The sequence below is a fragment of the Hyalella azteca genome, unplaced genomic scaffold, assembly GCF_000764305.2.
Source record: "Hyalella azteca isolate HAZT.00-mixed unplaced genomic scaffold, Hazt_2.0.2 contig11733, whole genome shotgun sequence".
Taxonomy (NCBI): Eukaryota; Metazoa; Arthropoda; class Malacostraca; order Amphipoda; family Hyalellidae; genus Hyalella; species Hyalella azteca.
This window is the reverse complement of record NW_025941719.1, coordinates 603301-622532: the sequence shown is the minus strand read 5'-3', so window position 1 is coordinate 622532 and position 19232 is coordinate 603301. Positions and strand designations below refer to the sequence as shown.

Genomic DNA, 19232 nt, shown 5'->3' with positions numbered 1-19232 from the left:
TTTTGTGCCTTGAAAAAAAGAGTCATGAGTAGTATGAATGGAAGAAAGAAGTGCTTTGTCCATGTAAAACAGGAGAACCACGATCTCGAGCTCAATTGTCAGTCAAGTCTTGGAATTCACCAGGAGAAGGAAGCATTGAAATTCACTGTGGTTTAATGGTGCTAAAGTAATTTCGCGTCACAAGCATCATGAAGTTAACAGCATTCAATGCTCAAATACAACAACATTCGATGCTGGAATATAACAGCATTCGAAGCTGAAATATAACAATATTCGATGCTGAAATATAACAGAATTCGAAGCTGAAATATAGCAACATTCGAAGCTGAAATATTGCAACATTCGAAGCTGAAATATTGCAACATTCGAAGCTGAAATATTGCAACATTCGAAGCTGAAATATGACAACGTTCGAAGCAGCTACAACAAAACTGAACGATGCTCAAGTCTCAACGTAAGCCTAGTTTTGACCAATCTTTTTTTCAAATTCTGTTGAATCTACAATAATAATTTTGAATTTGGCATCTCCTAACAGTTTTTCCTAAATTTTTGAACAACTATTTAGATATTATTTTAAAATATAAGCTGGTAATGAAGTTAAATTAACCAAAAAAAACTGAAGATTCCAAGCGCGCGTAGTCACTTGACTTCAATTTATATAGAACAAAATGGCACGTTTTGTCTAACCCTGTCTAGAAACAATATTTTTAAATTATTTTGGATGCATGATACAAATTAAGGTAGATACTCGGAACATATATAAGCTATTGCAACGCGGATAAAGCTCTGTGCCATGACTAACTTATTTAATAATCTTTCTAAAGCACACTCGATTATTTGCGGAGGCCAAGGAAAGGAAGAGTTTTTCATTGCTGAAGTTTTCTGTCGCGTGATGCAAGTTTGCCCTAGAGCAAAAAAACGCAAGAACCGCCCGCACAATCGAAGTATCAACCACAGCAGTGCTAAATTTCCTTAACGTTTGGTCGAAATCAACGGTTGATTCACTTACAGTATAAATGCTGGATCTGATACGCTAAGTTTTTTTGTCCAATTTTTCGATCCATACGCGTCAATACCGCACAGAGCTGGGTTTGTCATGGCCACTTGTGCAACTAAATAACATAGTGCATATTAATTGAAAAACACATCCTTAACGTGATACATAATTTCTATATGATCCAGAAAACTTGTAAATATCTGCATGAATTTCGTCGAGTAGTACCTTCTATGGTCAATTCATTTGCTCTGGGGTGAATTCACATCCCAGACCCTGATGGACCAAATATAGCAACCTGAAGGTCGGAAACAGCAGACATAGACTGTAATCAGTACTTAGCATTCACTGACATTACTTGCATTGGGGGAATAAAGATGAATGTAATGCATGCAGCAATAATAGTGGCGCCTAAATATGGACCCCAGGATTCCAAAGAAAAAATATTATTCTCGCCTGAATGGCCCTTGTTTCGTCCCATGCAGTTCTGAAATATATTTTTTTATCGCAGATTTAAGAAGTGGGAATTGAAGGAAAGCTTGATGGTTACCTACAAGCGGGATCAGAAGCCGGGTTATTTCTACAGAACAAACTCTTACTATAAAAGTTACAATAAATACGCTATTAAGCTTGAACGAATACGCACATTAAACTGAACAGCTGTTTTTATTTGAGTTCCGAAGAAGACCATTGTAATAATAATGTGGCCGCTATTTTGTTCTCACTTATTGCCAATTCGGATTCCATTTATTTCTTACGGTGTTCATTCTATGTTGATGTAACTCGATTGATAGTAAAGTTTCCTATATTTAAATAGATGAGCATATTTTTTAGCAAATATGTGAGATGACCTAATAATTATTGCAGCAAAAATATTCTCATCTTCGTTAAAATGTGCTACCTAGAGGAGTAGAGGATCGGCTGACTCTCCTGTAAAGTCATACTGCGAGGTCCGAGTCCTCGAGCTCTCGAGCCGGAGGTTAGGTTAGTCATGGAACGCTGGAGGTTGGCGAACATGGCGGACACCGTAGCCGGTCCGCTACGGGTTTCATTTGCTATCTCTAACACCGGGGATGGCCCTCGTAAGGGACTTCTCGTGAATTTTGGTGATGTTTCTGTAGAATTAGGAGGTGAACACATGCTTCGTGACCTTCTGAATGCCGCGTTGTTACTGCTGTTTTCTCGCAGAGCTGAAAATTTCTTTGAGCCGGTGGTAGAGAAAGGCTCATCGCCTAAAGATCGCTGTTTGGCAAGCCTTCTAAATCGTTCTCGGCTATGGTGGAGTCGATCTAAAAGGAATCGTTCAGGTAGAGTCAAACTAGCCAAAGTATTCATCAATTGATGAATCGGTTTATGACTTCTTCCCGATTTTTCCAATTCAGTAGTTCGCGTGAGAATGTTTTGCGAGTAGCTTCGGTAGAGAGAGCAAAACTCTTCATCCAAAACTGGTCTCTCTTCTAAGCTGTATAGTCGAATATAGGGCTTAAGGCTGTCCCTTTGAGACTTGACAAATGTTTGGAGACTAACGACATCCCTGTCGGTGAGGTCATCTAAGTCTTCGGTGGCCAAGGCGCTGTGAACGTCAGCCAGTTCGCTACGTAGTTTTCCAGTGGCAATATCCCTGTCAACTCTACGAGCCACTGTTCTTTGTTCGTCGGCTAGTTTTTGAGCAAGCATTTGAACTTCCCAGTCCTTACTATTGAGTTTATTAGACTTGAGACCTTTTTCTACTTGATCCAGTTGATTTTCTTCCTCCTCCTCTTCCAGGTACCCATCGATAAAATCTTCGTCAATTGTCATTTCTTCAGGTACGTCGGGTTCGGGTGTGACAACAATAACGTGCTCATCGTCGGACGAGAACGAGTACACGTCGTCGTCTGTAGAGGACTCGAACTCAACTATGGAATGTGACCGAGCAGAGAGCTGACCTCGGCGCCTGTCTACGACTTCGTTGGCCGAGAACCGTTGCTGAGGCCATGACTGAGGTTGCGGTGAGATCGGAATTTTCCTTGTACCTACAGTGTCGTTTGGAGAGTGATGGATGATGGATTCGATCGAAGTGCAGCGCTGTAAGAGGACGTATATTACTTCAGTAGAGATAGAGTTCAAACGTCGATCTCAGACATGAAAGATTTGCAAGTTGATGTATTAATTCTCAGCTCTATCATTGGAAAGTTCTAGGTGAGAACTTTCGTCAAACAATAATTTGTTTTTCTAACTCAAAGGTAACACTTAAGACAGATGAATATTATGTTAGCTTACCATGAATAGAGGTTCTTCTTCGTCGGACCCTGAATTGCTGGCATCGAAAGAAGAACCACGTAACTGTTCAGAGTCAGCTCTTCTGACGAGTCCATTCCGTTCCGACGCCTCGAGAGCTGAAGGTTCGTTCACCGGATCGCTTTCATTCGCGCTTGATACGAGTGAATTCACGGTGGTGTCAGGCTGCGGGGCAAAATGTTCATTACTTTACCATTACTGAAATTGATTAATTGACCCGTTAACAAAAAATGCAACTTATTCCTTGATGCTTATATAAGGTGTGCTAATCTTTAACCAGCCGCTCATGTTGTTCATTATTTTTTTGCTGAAGTTCAAATGCGACATCACATCTCGCCAAACTACTAGTCTAAAATATTGTGTAACTTTAAACGAAGTACAAAAAACGAACGATTCACATAAACAACGATTCACATAAACGAAGCAAAAGAATCAATATTTTAGGCGAAACGATTGTTCCAGTTCACATCGCTACTCAATAATTTTCTGCGAAGGCCGACTTAACATCGCCATCACAGGGCAAGATACTTACGACGCCCATGCTGTTCATGAAGTCAGCAAGTCTTCGGATGGTGGCGTCTCTGTCGACAATTTCTTGGTGTAAAGCAGCCATTCGGGTTTCCCAAGCGCTTTCGATGTCAGCCTGTATTAACGATAAACACAAGCTGCAATGGGTAATGATATATATGCGTGAAATTTAGGCAAATGCATTAATTAAGAGTCTATTGTGTCATGCTCAGAGACAAGTTGTGCATACAACTCAAGGCTGGAGGTGGAGAAGTTTGGATTTGCATGAACTTATGCTATTCTTGAAAGCTTGAAGTTACCTATCACATGCCTATGATTACTTAATAACTGAAATGTAAGATTTAACCTGAATATTAATTGCAGTTTTGATATTGTCTTGAAGCCAAAGAAAAAGCACATACAAAATTGTAAAAATACAGATATTGAAAAGTTTAAAGTCCAGCTTTTCAGCTGCATTGCAAATTCTCTGATAACATCCTATGTTGTACCATCTTATTTTGCAAGATGATCCCAACGCCATGGGCAAGTGCCTCGGACTCAGAGATGGGACGCGGATCTTTCCCAGCCGACCCCAAACGAGTGATGAGTTTACTCATACTGTCAGCCGACAGTCCATCCTTCGGCTCCGAAAATTTGATGGCATTTCGTCCTCTTTGGTTGGATGAAGGACTTGTTACTGATGTCTGTCGCATTAAACTGTGTGAAAGTCTACCGTCTTCAGATGTGCTGTTTCTTCGTAAAGCATCTTCGATGGTGCCAGTATAGGGAGGAGAGTTCAAAGTTTTCCGTTGGAAAGAAACTGATTTATTAAACTTGGCTCGGCGGGCGGCATATCCTTCAACGGTAGGAGCTCGCATCAGCTTTCTCAAGTCGGAAACACGCATGAATTCGCTCTTAGCTTCCTGGTTGGACATTTTCTTCAGGATGCTCTTTAGAACTCTCCGTTCCGCGGTATCGCTGCTTTCGGGAGATGAAAGCGAAGGAGGAGTTTCATCCGATGGAACCTGCAAAGGCAATATTAATTGATTGAATGCAAAAAGAATGTCACTTACGATTAATGAAAAATTAACTGGCTAAGTTCCCATTTAACTAAGAAATAATACATAAATTTAGCAAAATAAATTGGCACTAGCCCTGAAAAAATTAATGTTGTCAAAATAAATGCAAAATAAAGATGCCCATCATTGGTTACCTTCAAAAACTTCGGCTGGATTGGTTGGGTTACCAAGTTTTCTTTCAAACACCCGTCATCTTTGGTATTAATTTCTTTGACAACGACATTGTCTTTTTCAGAGTCTGTTTTGGTCTCCACTGTCTGAGGCTGTTCATTGTGTGTTGGGGGATCCGTCACCTTTTCATCGCTGCTTTCTTTCTTGGATAACGAAGAAGAGGATGTTGACGATGTAGACGAGAATGATCTCTTGCGCTCCTTAGAGCCAGTGTCCACTTCACATTTTTTTATATTCATGTCTTTCTCAGAACCGAATAGGCCTTCTCCCATTGCCCGCCTAAAGCTATCACTTCTCTGAACGCCCTCTTTTGGCAGGTCTTCGGGGTCATCAACCTTGCCAGCAATCGTCGAGTCTAAACTTGGCATAGCGGGAGCATCATCAGTTGTTATCGTTGGGATTGTTAGCTCCCTTCTAAAGCTCTTATTATCCTCGGATGATTTTTCGTTGCTCGTTCCATTATTACTTTCTTTATTTTCTACTTTAGGATTCGTGTCTTTATTCAGATCGTTGATTGTGGTGCCTCCAATAGTGTCTGGTAGGATGATTTGATCACCATTTGGATTTTTCTCCAGTACCGCCTTTCTTAAGGCTTTGAGTGGTCCTAATGTTTTCTTTGCCGTAATATTGGTCATGGAAGCATCACACGCTTTGTCTTTTACGGTTTCGTTCGAATTTGTATCGTTATTTGAGGCCATAATGGAAACTTTCGTTTCTTTACTTGAATCGAATGATGGAACAGAAACCACTGTAGTTTCTTTTGCTATACTCGAAGTGGGAAGGAATCTTGCGGGCCTTGTAAGCCTGGAGGCATTTGCTTTTTCCGACTGTTGCCTCTCCCTCTCTAGTCGATCTTCTTTTGCTTTCAGGAGCTTCAGCCTCGCGAACAGAGGTAATCCCGCTCCTATAACTTCAGGTTCCTCTTCAACCACCTCAACTTTCAGTTTATTAACTGGTTTACTTGCGCGCTCTCTCTCCTCCCTCTCTTCCTTTTCCTTGAGGAGTCTCAGACGTTCTATCAACGGAAGCCCGGCTCCCAACACTCCTTGTGGCTCATCCATGGACGATCTTCGCTGGGTCGTCGCAGGGTGAGTGTCGTCGCTCGTCACCCGTGACATCCTCTTGAGCACTCCGCGCACGATGCCGCTTGACGTGTCGCTGCTGCAACCACTTTCATCTCGACCGAATCTTCTGAACGAAAACAACATTTCAATGAACATCAGCGAAAGTAGCCAAGCTACCGGGTTTATCATCTCGAGCATATCTTTGAGAGACGAGATTCTTGTTCGAATTTATCATTAAAATGTAATGTAATTTAATACCTCATTTATTTTACATCAAAATTTGTGGTGAATTTTACCAAAAAGGAATATTACACTAAATTTTTATATATTTTTACTGTAACTCGTAGTAGATTCTTTAAAATTTATCAGAAAATTAATATTTCGCATTTCCTTTGGATGGTTGGTCGCAGAATTTTGCATTTATTCGTAATGTTTGCCACAATAGTTACACCTGGAAGGAGCTATCAACTGAGAAGGTACTGTGAAATGATTGAAAAAAATTGTTATTAAAGACGCATTGTACCTGAGGATCCTCTTGACGACGGGTGTGTCGCTCATCGCGTTGCTTTTCCCGTCAATGGCTATTGATTCCATTTCAACTGCCTCAGTTTCTCTGAAATGTTCAGAAATATAATGACGAGAACATTCATCAACGAGTTATAGATTACGAGGCATGTTTAAGAGTAAGTTTTGTTTTTAAATTACGCCGCCGTAGCACTGCGGCCGCCGTTTAGCACAGGTGCACTGTGTAGCTACAACGGTTTGGAAGCCACAGACGCCAGTACAGAACCTTCCGATCGAGTCTACATCGTGTACGTGATTTCAAATGCCTTCAGCTATAGAAAATCCTGCCGACTGCGAAGTGTGTGCGTTTTTCTGTGCCCAAGGCTTCAAATCCGTAGATATAAATCACCAAATCAGTGAGGTGTACGGTAAACACATCATGAGTGATGGAATGGTGCGAACATGTGTCAGGGCATTTAAAGATGGCTGCACAAGCATTCATGATTAGGAACGAAGTGGGAGTCCCTTCAGTAATCACCGATGATTAAATTTAAATAGTAAACTGTAAAGTGAACGAGAACAGATGATTCACGGTTTCGTCCTTAGCTGAAAAGTTTCTTGTTGTCACAAGAATCGTTCTTTACGAAAGTGTCTAATCATGCGACAAGCTTCTTTGCCGATGGCATACACAAGCCAGCCCCATGATACAATAAATTGCTCAATATTATGAATTATGAACAAAAGTGGGGTAAAGGATGGTCTTCTAAGCAAAAAATTATTTTATGAAAAACTAATTGCTTTTTTATGTCAGAACGGGTCTACTGTTAAAATACGCCTCTTATTATCGAGCATCACAATTAAAATTGTCCATTCTTCAACCTGCCTCTTTAATCTTAATAATCTTATAAAAAAGTGTTATTTGATATAAATCACAGTCATTTATAACTTTGCACAATGCATTTATAATGATTATAAAACAATTATAATTATTTCGCAACCACACAAAATGAAACTCAGATTATAGTCTTGCTTTGGTGAAAAAAATTATTGACTACCGCTCCTATATGAAGAAAAATAAAATTATCCTTAAGCTTATTCCTTCTAATGATTATCAAAACTGCTCTTCTTTTAACCTAAATCTACTTTAAGCCTAATGCAGATTTGTTTTCCATGCTTGGTAGAGCCTTCAATAATTTCATGCTTGGAAAAGCCTTACAAACACTATAACTCTCCTTCATTATACTAAAAACAAATTATACGTCAAATTGTCCTCACAAACACTATAACTCTCCTTCATTATATTTAAAACAAATTAAACATCAGATTATCCGCACCGTGTCATTGCTCTGCTCTTCCTGAAGTGGTAGAGCCTTCAATAATACATGCTTGGAAAAACCTTATCAAATCCTCACAAACACTATAACTCTCCGTCATTATACTTCGTACAATTTATACATCAGTTTATCCGCACCGTGTCATTGCTCTGCTCTTCCTGAAGGCGTTTCTGAAGGCCGAGACGTCAGAGCGTATTTTGCTGACGATGCGCTTGGTGGGCTTCTCCTCGGGGCCGTTCTCGCGGGTGGGGGACGGACTGTCGTGCTTGCTACTCGAGGACGAGCAGCTCTTGCTGTTGTGGCGCGCGTCCATCAGGCGCTTGCGGCCCAGGCTTTGCAGGATTTCCTGCCAGTTTGAAAATTCATTGAGAATGAGAATTCATTAAATTCATTGAGTTCAATGAGAATTCATTAATTTGTATCTTTATGAGAGTGCAGTTCGTTCTTCGTAACTGTGAAACTACTAAACATTCGCCAGGCAATTGAGAGTCAAAGTCTAGGTAAGCTGGGTTAGCTTGAATGGAACTACCGTAACTAAATTTTTTAGTTTTAATTGTACAACCACTGATTAAAATTTAATACCATCTGCGAATTTTTTAATACGTTTCACGTGTATGCTGATATTATTATTTTATCTGCACATCACATCCTTACATCGGCCTTCTAATTAAAATCTGTTAAAATAATGCAACAAATGATACATTTATAGTTTATTAAATTCAATCTATTTCCTGATAAGGACAAGTGTGACATGAATGATGACATAAATGATGTTGTAGCAGGAAAATTACATTCCTAACTTGTCCCGGTTTCTGCCCGTGGGCCCCCTACGAGGATGAACAACAATTTATAATATTGTGAGTGACATAAAATGTATTTAATCAAACGAGAGAATATTGTGACTTCATACAGGGTTGAGATCATTCGAAAAATGAGCCCATGCACAATCAGAGTCTAAAAGAGACGAATTTTGAAACCGCTAGGAGTACACAGAAGCCGACCTATGCTTATAGTAAATAATCTTTCAACAGCCGAATAGCAATAACATTTATTTCTACAGCCGTATAATGAAAATTATTCATGTAGAAATCCCGCTACTGACACCAAGTACTTCCTTAAAAAAGATTTATACACTTATTAATCTCCAGCCTTGCTTGAATAAATATGGCGGCTTACAACTAAATGCGCGGCCAAAAGCTGGCTCGCTAACATGTTAAATTCTGAGGAATTATTATTAATTGTTTACCTGGGCCTCTGGATAGTCTTTCATGGCAGTGAGTACGTCTTCTCGAGACAGACTGAAGAGCTCTGAGTATCCCACTGACCTCACATCAGCCGTACGTCTGAAATTAAAAAAAAATGCTTAATATGATGAGAAAAACTAAAAAACTTACATACATTTTTCCAGAGCAACCTAGCCTTGTAATAAATCATATAATCTCTAAAACAATTATGAAACAGGGACCAAAAACAGGTTAAAATTTAAACTTTGATTTTCATGTTACGAGCTTCCTTAAAAATTTGAATTCATATGGCAAATGTTGAAAGTAACGCTCGCACGACTAACATTTAACGCACTAAGGTTTATGTAATAAAGCGTTGTAAAGCACACACTTAAATACTTCTACTAACTTGTTTAATCCATCCAGATTTAATATTCCAATCTCCCCGAAGAAATCACCAGCTTTCATCGTCGTGAGCACTTTTCCCGTCTCACTGAAAAATAATTAATTTTATAATCACTCTCTATGGTGAGTGACATGTTTCCATTAGATATCTGGTTACAGGAAGAACTTGCTCACGATCTATACAGTTTCTTAAGAAATATACTTTTAATATATAACAAATTTCTGATAAGCTCGAAGCTCGATGAATTTTAACTATTAAATATGAATGCGCTATCTTGTTGATTAGATATGTCTTGCTTGGTTTCATCAATTATCTTTGATTTTACTCAGAAAATAATAAAATAAAATTATCATCAGCATGATGAAACTTGAAATAATTCTTCTATAATATTTATTTACCTGATGACCTCTAAGATACCATCAGCGATGATGAACATTTCCCTTGCGACCTCCCCTTTTCGACAGATCAGGTCCCCAGGAGTGAAGATGTAAGCCTTCATCTTCAGGACCAAGTCGTGAAGAAACTCTGGCTGACACTCCTTGAAGATGCTCACCTGTAATCGACATTCATGAGCGTAAAGGGTGAATACTGGATATATTCATGAAAAGGCTCTACAACTTCACATAGGTACTCATTATGGATAAATAGTAGTGTATTTCTTTCCCGCAATCTTCCAATGGCACTTTCTGAGATCAAGCTAATTTCTGTCCCACTATCAACTACAACACACAAACTAACATCATTTGCATCAACCCGAATTCAGGCAATGCTGCGGACTTGGTGCTAATCACTGTTTAATTTGCGTCAAAAATCTCAGTGGTTCTCGCGTTCCATGAAAGATAAAAATTTTTACTCGAATTTTAGATAGGCATGCACAGTTACTGTTCTCATTTTCTGTATAAAATACATGGCTAGTCGGTGTGTGAGAATATAAAATGTTAGCCTTAAAGTTTAAGAGTTGAGTTCTCTAACAAAACTGACTTTTTTAAGTGTGCACAGGTTGACGTGGAGAGCGAGTTCTGTCCGCAGTTTGTCTGGCAGAAGTCCAAGAGCCGAATTGATGTCGCCTCCACCTTGTATTCGGCCTCTGCCAAAAAATGATTCATTGTGAAAAGGCCCAATGAATTTTATGATGCGTTCTATAATAATCCAACTTTTATTGAACTTTCGGCCTAATTGAAGAGATAAATATTCTGCAACTTTTACAAAAGCAGTGACGTGTAGCTGCTAAAAACCTTTTGTGCATGTGAAACTAAAAATAAATTGAAATCGGCAAAATATATTTTCTGTTGGATAAAAACAATTCCAAGCACTAATGGCTTCGATTAGTCTTTTTTGGTAAGCCATCATCCTGTCCTGATGACACTTGAGCGCAAAATAAATTAATTTTTGTTTTAAGGCTAAAGTAGAACTTTTTTATAAACTTCTCAATCCCATTTCTAGATCTTATTCGATACCGTAGCATTTGTTACTAGATAAATTTAGAAATTTTCATCGAACTTAACTGAAATTATTCTTACTTTTTGAGTCCAGGATATGATGCTACTAATACAATGGAAACAACAATTCCCTATCAATACAAACAAATGCTTTTGTCGTAACTAAACCGAATATTCTAAATGTTTCCACATGCGCCAAAACTCAAATTTTAATAAATATAGTGGTGATTCTCGATCGATATTTTTTTAATTATATGCATGTGCGAGGTTAGGTTAGAGATGAAGAGTATCGGGGGAGAGTGTAGCTTGCTGCGCAATTAGTCCCGTGCGTGTAGGGCTCAACTAATTGGGTTTTATCGAGGACTTTCCAATCAAGCTTCTCATTGGTTGGCTTCTCGTCTCCGAAGTTGGATAAAAAAACCTTTCCCGAAAAAATTTCACGTTGATGTCATCACCGAATGTCCACGTGACGCAACATTCTCATCGAAATGAGCAAAAATTTTCAAGAATTTTTTCACCTAAACTTGTTTGCAATGTTACTTTTATATGTTCCGCTCTCCTTTACGTTATAGTTTCGGTTTATGTTCGGTTTTGGTTCATCTTGGAGAGGATACCGGACTGACACAGCTTTTTTAGGAGATCAAGTTCTGCTGTGGCAGCTAATTTAGAGGACATGGCTTCACAGGGAATAGTTTTTTTGCTCGATGCCTCGAGGGGATGAAAACAACTCAAGTTAATACAAGAAGCGTTGTAGAAGGTAACATTATATATTTTTTTGATAGAAGCGTTGAGGAGTCAAAAGTGTTGATTGATAACTGAAATCTTTGTTTTTTCGAACTTTATAATATGAAGGGGGCATGTGACTTTAACTTAAGTTACGTAAATACTAATTTGCTTTTCTATTATTATTATTATTATTATGACTGACCTGGACCAGGAGTAGTCATACCATCTCTGCACGCGCCTCTGCATTTCACGAGGCACTTTGTGATGCCGCATGTAAAGCTTTGCGCCATCCTGTTCGTAAATATACAGAGTGATGTTAATTCACAGGAACATTTTTAGGGATGGAAAATTAGAATACGCTTTAAAAATAAACGTTTTTTTTTAACTTAAAATGTAATTGATGATGTATCCTAGTTCCAAACTGATAAATAGAGGAAATAAAAAATATGTGGTATATATAGAAATTAGAGACTTGTGATCGATTAACATGCCATTTGTCACCCCCCATTTGGTGAAAATTTTCTAGTTTAATTGATTAATACTCAGTCTAACATGCTTAATTACAGCCCCGCGTTGACATCAATGTTAACAAAATTCCAATAACTATTTAATTTTTATTCGTTTAACTGTTTAGTTTTTAATTCAAGGCAACGATAACTTTTTTAGTACGATATTTTTACTCTATTCAAGTGTGACAAAATGAACAAAGTTCATATTAAAGAAAATATTTTAATTGATACCTGCCAGCAGTTTAAGTACGCACCAATAATCTTTCGAACTCCAGCCTGTTGGCGTTTCTGTTGGTTATGACGTTGCCAACTTGTCCTGAAAATCAAAAAAGAATAATGTACCATCATAAGAACACGAAGACATTAAATCATTTCCTTTGCCACGGCGAGCACTCACGGTATAAATATTATTCAGTGGTACATACATTTTTTTCATCATCCAATTGAAAGTTTAATAAAAGTTGTAAATTTTACATTTTACTAGAGAATAATTTCGTTAATAATTTTTGTGCCAGCGAATTAATTTAGCAAAGGTTTGTTCTATATTTTCTGAGACCTATATATTGGTAGAATATTACTCCAATATTTGCCAACGCAGTTTCTAATATTTTTACTCACCCACGATTGTAGCGAAAATGAAGACTCCGATGAGGTAGCTTACGATAGTGAAGACATATCTGCAGCAAACACAAAATATTGGATATTTCTGAACAGGTTCTGGTTAATATAAATGGACTAACCAACTATAACTAATTGTTATTCTTCCAAGACTATAAGTTACAAAATTATTGCCTGATCTCTTAAAATCAGGCAACCAATTAAAAAAATTATTCCATATGACAGATTAACCCAAACGCTTGTAGATATTTTATTATGGTGAAATCAATTTTCATATTCTCAATAGGAAGGTTGCAGTAATAGCTAAGCATGTATCATCACATTGGTTATTTTTCAATGAGAGGAATTATGATCAATAAATCTACACTGGATAATCAAGCTACTGGGACTCAAGCCGTCAATGCATTATACTGGGATTACTACTTGCATGTGTCAACGTACACATATGAGCAGCACCAGCAACAACAACGACTACGCCTTACTCTAGAGTAGCAGCTATTTATTCAAGGATAACCCCGTAGTTTTCGAACAAAGATACCTTTTTACAAGAAAGACAAGAAAAAATAACGAAAGACGAGAGGAACGTGAAAACTTATCAAGAGCGAATAAGTGGAAGAGTTGATCTGTCCTGAGAGGGAGTCGATTGAATGTTTAGACTAGCACATGTAAGGTTTGGATCAGTGTTCGAAAACATTCGGGTGAGTTAAAGCCAGAATGAAAGAGAAAGAGAGAGAAATTGAGAGCTAAAGACAGCTATACAGATATCGGGAACACGAGTCACAAGGATGGCTGGAAGTGTCACGTGCGGCTCAAAACAAATGAAATCGGGGCTGGGAGGGAGCAGGATTCTAAACGAGATCTCGGACAGACCAATCTCTTACACCACGCTTATTGAGAACTGGTTATTTAGTTAATCAGTAATTTAGACGCTGAGATTTTGTTGAGTGCCTCTCATCTCGTTTTTTTTTTTTCTTTTACACCTGGTGAAATTTTGTTTATTATCGATCCTTTTTCAAAAAGTACGGGTTTATGTACAGACGACACGCACCCAGTGTTGGTTCTTATCAGCAACAGCCTCGACTTGTGCTTCCCTTTTTTGCGCTTGGCATCGTCCCGTACAGAAAGGTCCGTTCTTGAGTCCAGTACATTTTTGGTGAAGTTATTTCCAGAAATGTTTTCACCCGCCGCCACGTACGTATATTCTTCCAGCAGAAACGAGTCGCCCGCCAGCTCTTCACTTGGCCCTTCATTCTTGTCCCGAAGAAACCCCTCTTGACCTCTCATGGGAGTCGAGGTTATGTTTGTTCCAGCAAGAAATTCTTCTATTTGTGTATCGTTGGGCTGTGAAGTTTCTGCTGCGTCATCTGTGCGGTTGCTTTAGCCGAACCAGTACAAAAATCAACAACGGTATTTTTTGTGAAGTCTCAATAACTTCTTCGGGTCACACGAAGGGGGGAAATTGTTCCAATTGTTGTAAATCAGGTTATGCAAATGACTGTGGAATAAGAACTGGCGCAAATAATTGCAGCTGAATTTCTTAACTTGATTGATGAAGCAAAAAATATCTTTGTTATTTCAAACTTAAAAAATCTCAATAATAATTTTTTTAATTGTTAAATATGCCTAATCTATTACTCCACTTCGCATACCGTAGTAATTTACTAGTGTTGCAGCATTGTAATACAGGAAAAAATTTATGTTCTGTTAAAAGATTTGCTCATGATTATGTGAGGAATCAAAAATAAGTGATCATGACCCATTTTCAAATGATGGGAATTATCGAAGATTGTTCGGTGCACTACGAAGTATGATCGTTAGAATTAATAAAATGGAAATTTAACAATGTAAAGAGACATGACCTTTATATTTAATAACATGGAGCGTTAACAATGTAAAAAGATGCCGGGTGCTCTAATTGAACTTTTCAATTTGTATAGTTTAATTATTTATCATTTTAATCGGAATAAGGATGAGCATCAGATCAGCCTTTCTACTCCAAATAATTATTATTCTATACTAATATGTGAATCAGTGACTCTTTCTACGGCAGGATTTAATATTTCTTAATTAAGTCGGCAGATTTCAATTTAGATTCTCAAATATTGAAGTATATGAAAAGTTTTGTACCTAGAATGAAATATTTCGTCGTAAATAACGGAACGGAAAATTTAAACTAGAATGAATATTTTCGGTTACAAAGTTACCGGTCGTTAATAGATGCACAATTACTAATAAAACCATTAAAATTCGAGAACTTAAAAATTTCAAAACCGAGTGTTTCTATCATAATAAGATAGATTAGATTAGTTTCTATTAGATTAGTTTCTACAGAAAAGAATAAAAGTAATTGTCGCAAAAGAGGAAGAATGAGAGCAGAGAGCACACGTAACACTTCTAACCACCTCCTCTACGCTGGAGAAAACATGAGCAATGCTGATCGAGTAGAGTAAACTCGTGTAACGAGTTCCACACTAACTAATAAGGTAGAAAGAGTTAGATTTTAATCTAAAATTATGTTAATGCACGAAGTGATACTATAACGCTGGTCATTTTATTTGACGTATCAAACAAAATCTAATTTAGAAAGCAGAACTACACATTGATCTTAGACTACAAAATAATTGCAATTTTACGTCGTTAAAAAACGTAAACGTAGAAAATGTTTACAATGTATAATAATATGAATATTAAAGAGTTAGAAAATGTTTCAGAAATAATTGTTACATCACAGGCAATCGGAAACTGCACTTTTACATGTGCCAAATATTTGTTCCGATGCATTCAAACGTGTTGGTAATTTTTCAATTGTGGTGCAGGTTTTCTAATAATTGTTAATTAAATATCGCTAATAAAGTAGAGAATAGAACAGTTTAGTTAAGTGGAGCAGTGTTAAATTATTTCATGATTCAATGAAGTTTGTTTTACTCTTTGACGAATGAGACCATTTCAATTTGCAGCAATTATGTTTCTCTACAAATGACGAGCAAAAACACATCAGCTTTAAATGAAAATTCGTCCACATAAGGTAACAAAACATAGGACTGAACATAACATTTGTCCCCTGTAAAATTTTCCTAAAAAAAACTCTGGGAATCAATGTGATCGAGAATCCAAAGCTTATGATAATTCCAGAGAAGTTCTAGGCAGGAGCCAGGCAGCACAGCCGCGGCACCTTGAATTTATTCGATACCAAGAAATTCAACACGACGCTTGAAGCACTTAGGGAACTTTTATCTTTACAAAGGACTTTTATTTAACAGTCATCAAATTCAGAATATTAATACGTCACTACGACCGCCTTTGTGGTAAAAATAATCAAACAATAATTATAATTTTCGTTCAGGCACGATTCTATGGAAAAATATATTCATACGTTAACTGGGATTTCGCATTTCATTATAACCATGCATAGATGAAATTATGTCAGTACGTTTGCAGGATTGATTTAACATTCGCACGGAGAGGACACGCTCGGTTTATTGTCAGGTCGGCAGACGAACATCAATTTAAGGAAAAACACTTACTGCTTATTTGTCTCCGGTGTTGGCAGGTCTCCGATGGTCGTCAGGGTTAAGGTTGACCAGTAAACTGAGCCCAGGTACTGACGTGACAATTCCTGGAACTCGGGCCCTGAATTCAAATCATTTATGGATGATTTTAGAAATTGTGTCAGTTTAAAAGATTTATTTATATGTAGAATCTTGAATTTATAAGATACTTCTCCAGCCTCCAGTTTTTTCTAAATTTATAAAATTTATAAAATAAATTTAAAAAATACTTCACTAGCTTCCATTCACAGGTATCACTGAATAGAAAACTCCGAAGCTGGAAGATTGTAGTTTTTCTTGGGAGATTCCCATTGAAAGAGGAACTCATGACACTATGCAAATTTCACTTGAGGAATGGACTTTATACTTATTCTTGGTTAAAATAGGCATGAGAACACTGATCGGTCTAATCTAGAATGGTTAAGCGGAAACAAGCGGCTGAATTTAATTTGAATACAATTGCTTTTCATGATTCATGTAACGGGGAAATGAAATAAAATTCCGAAAAAAATCTTCTTGAAAAAAATGGATGTTTCTCGCTTGTCCATAAATAATGAAATGAAAAAGGACTCATAGGAGAAAATAACATCGGCATGGCACATAAATTTAAGCTAAAAATAGAATAGTAAAATACTACGCAAGTATCGGAAGGAACAACGCTCCAGGTCAATAATAATTGGCGTGGCGTGATTGACGACGGGTCAATATTGGCAGCTGAAATTGCTTTCAGGTCTGGTGGCTCTCACTGAGAGCGAACCTAATAGATTTAATGTGTTCGGAACCAGCCCTCCGAGACCCACGCAAATATATGCTAACAAAATTCAAAGTCATTTGTATATGGATGGATGAACACACAAATAAAAGTTTGAAATTTTTGCATAAAAATAAAAGGGAAAATACTTTAAATACTCAATTTTTTCGGATTCAAAGCTGGTGATTTTGGGTAAAAAAGCATGAGCATGTACTAGAATGCATTCTAGCATGTGCTAGAATGCGTAGAAAAAAAGCATGTACTAGAATGTAAATGCAACGTTGAACTTACTTGCATTGTATGGATACACCCAATCTCCTCTGAAATTTTCTGCTTTGGAAAGGATGAAGTAGAAGCAGCCGAACCAGTGAGCCAGCAATAGGAGGATGTGAACCAGGTTGAGAACCCTCCACAGGTTCGGATACAAGGTTCTACTTTCTACCATGTAGTAGTAGTTGTAGACCCGGTACACTTTCAAGAACCGAGGGCAGCGGAACATCGGATAACTTTTTTCAGCGGTTCCGTGCATCTGCGGAGAAATGATTCTGTTGGCTGCATAGTAAAAATTCTCCGCTTACTGAAACTCACTGTGACTACTGCAACTAGTGCAACTCCTGCACTTACTATAATTGCTGTACTAACTGCAACTCCACCAATTCACGCACTTACAGCAGCTCCTACACGTACTGCAAGTACGTAATGCATTCACTGCGAGTATATATACTGAAGCTCATGCACTTGCTGCAGCTACTGCACACCTTCTAACTACAGTAATAACAGCAACAACTATAACTGCAGCACTTACGCTATCTACAGTACTAACTGCAACAACTATAACTCCTGCACTTACTGCCACTAGAGTACTTACTACGGTCATATTGCTACCATCGATATAATTTTGGTGCAAGTTACGTATACTTCATTCCTATCCATTATTGGTGGGCATGTGCTCATCGGAATAAATTGTTTTTGAGATAGGTAATAAATTTTTTATTTCTGATTTAGATTAATAGAATTCCATTGCACTCCCTGCAATTTCTGCATTAGATGCCCGATTTCAACTTCCACAACATTCAGTGGCCCGATTTCAACTTATACCATGACATATCGATCGAAGCTTGCTCTCAATTATCGTGAATCGTTTCTTTTGATTTCATTTGGAAATACAAATAATTATTCCAAGGTTACAAACTTTAGATTATGTTTAGGAAGAAGAATTATCGTACGTAATTACGCAATGTCCACGAGTGAACGACCTTATACTAAGTTACTGTAGATCGGTGTCAACAGTTAACGAGTGTTATAATATACTTTCAAATATGTTATTGTTTTCAATTATCAATTTTAAATGTTATTTTTATACTCAAGCAAACGATCGGAACCGATATTTTACAAATTGATCGACATCATTTAATATTCCAAATATTACCATAAATATTATTACCATTTGTTTATGACTGGCATCATAATCATAAAATCAATATTATTCCCGGCCTAAAGCATAAATAATCTGTCCATTATAAGATTTGCCTATGACTGATGACCAACATTGCAGCAATAAATATTATTCACGACTGATAAATCAATAATTATGTTAAAAACACTTTTCATAATTAAAATTTTACAGCAGTAAACATAATTCACGACATAGATTTAACAAATCATTATACTCTGTCAGCATGATACTCTGTTAATAGTAACATTTCCCGATGACGAAACACTACTATTAATGTAATAAATATTATTCAGGACTGACCGCCATCATAAAATAGTCAAAGGGAATGACTGCGATGAAGTCGAGGAAGAAGAACTTGCTGTTGCGGTAGTGAGTGGACAGCTTCTCTGAGTCGTAGACGATGAGGCCTTGTTCCAAGTACCCCGTCCTGTACTGTACCAGGATGTCCAGCACCAGCACCAGGTCCGTACTGATGTCCAGTGCACTCCTGAGGGACATGAGAATAACTCTTAAAACATAGCTTATGGACATAAAAAAACGTAAAATATAGCTGATGGGCTTCGATTTAATGGTTCGGGGACTGTAATATACATATTATAAATTTAATAACCTACATTCAGAAG

General features: G+C 37.6%; 1 protein-coding gene across 1 annotated transcript in view; it reads right to left on the bottom strand.

Annotated features, from left to right (window-relative positions):
* Window positions 1-573: 573 nt before the first annotated feature.
* Window positions 574-19232, bottom strand: part of LOC108680747 — a 63328-nt gene continuing 44669 nt past the window's right edge. Inside the window, exons 5-22 of the mRNA XM_047882981.1 lie at window positions 18910-19096; window positions 17445-17682; window positions 16379-16484; window positions 13903-14229; window positions 12855-12913; window positions 12491-12552; window positions 11930-12018; window positions 10544-10649; window positions 9961-10115; window positions 9566-9649; window positions 9180-9276; window positions 8071-8279; window positions 6619-6708; window positions 4995-6222; window positions 4291-4806; window positions 3807-3917; window positions 3257-3439; window positions 574-3061 (exon numbers count right to left, since the gene is read on the bottom strand). Coding sequence (XP_047738937.1) covers window positions 1892-3061; window positions 3257-3439; window positions 3807-3917; window positions 4291-4806; window positions 4995-6222; window positions 6619-6708; window positions 8071-8279; window positions 9180-9276; window positions 9566-9649; window positions 9961-10115; window positions 10544-10649; window positions 11930-12018; window positions 12491-12552; window positions 12855-12913; window positions 13903-14229; window positions 16379-16484; window positions 17445-17682; window positions 18910-19096 — 5017 coding nt within the window. The 3' untranslated portion in view covers window positions 574-1891. The remainder of the gene's footprint in view (window positions 3062-3256; window positions 3440-3806; window positions 3918-4290; window positions 4807-4994; window positions 6223-6618; window positions 6709-8070; window positions 8280-9179; window positions 9277-9565; window positions 9650-9960; window positions 10116-10543; window positions 10650-11929; window positions 12019-12490; window positions 12553-12854; window positions 12914-13902; window positions 14230-16378; window positions 16485-17444; window positions 17683-18909; window positions 19097-19232) is intronic.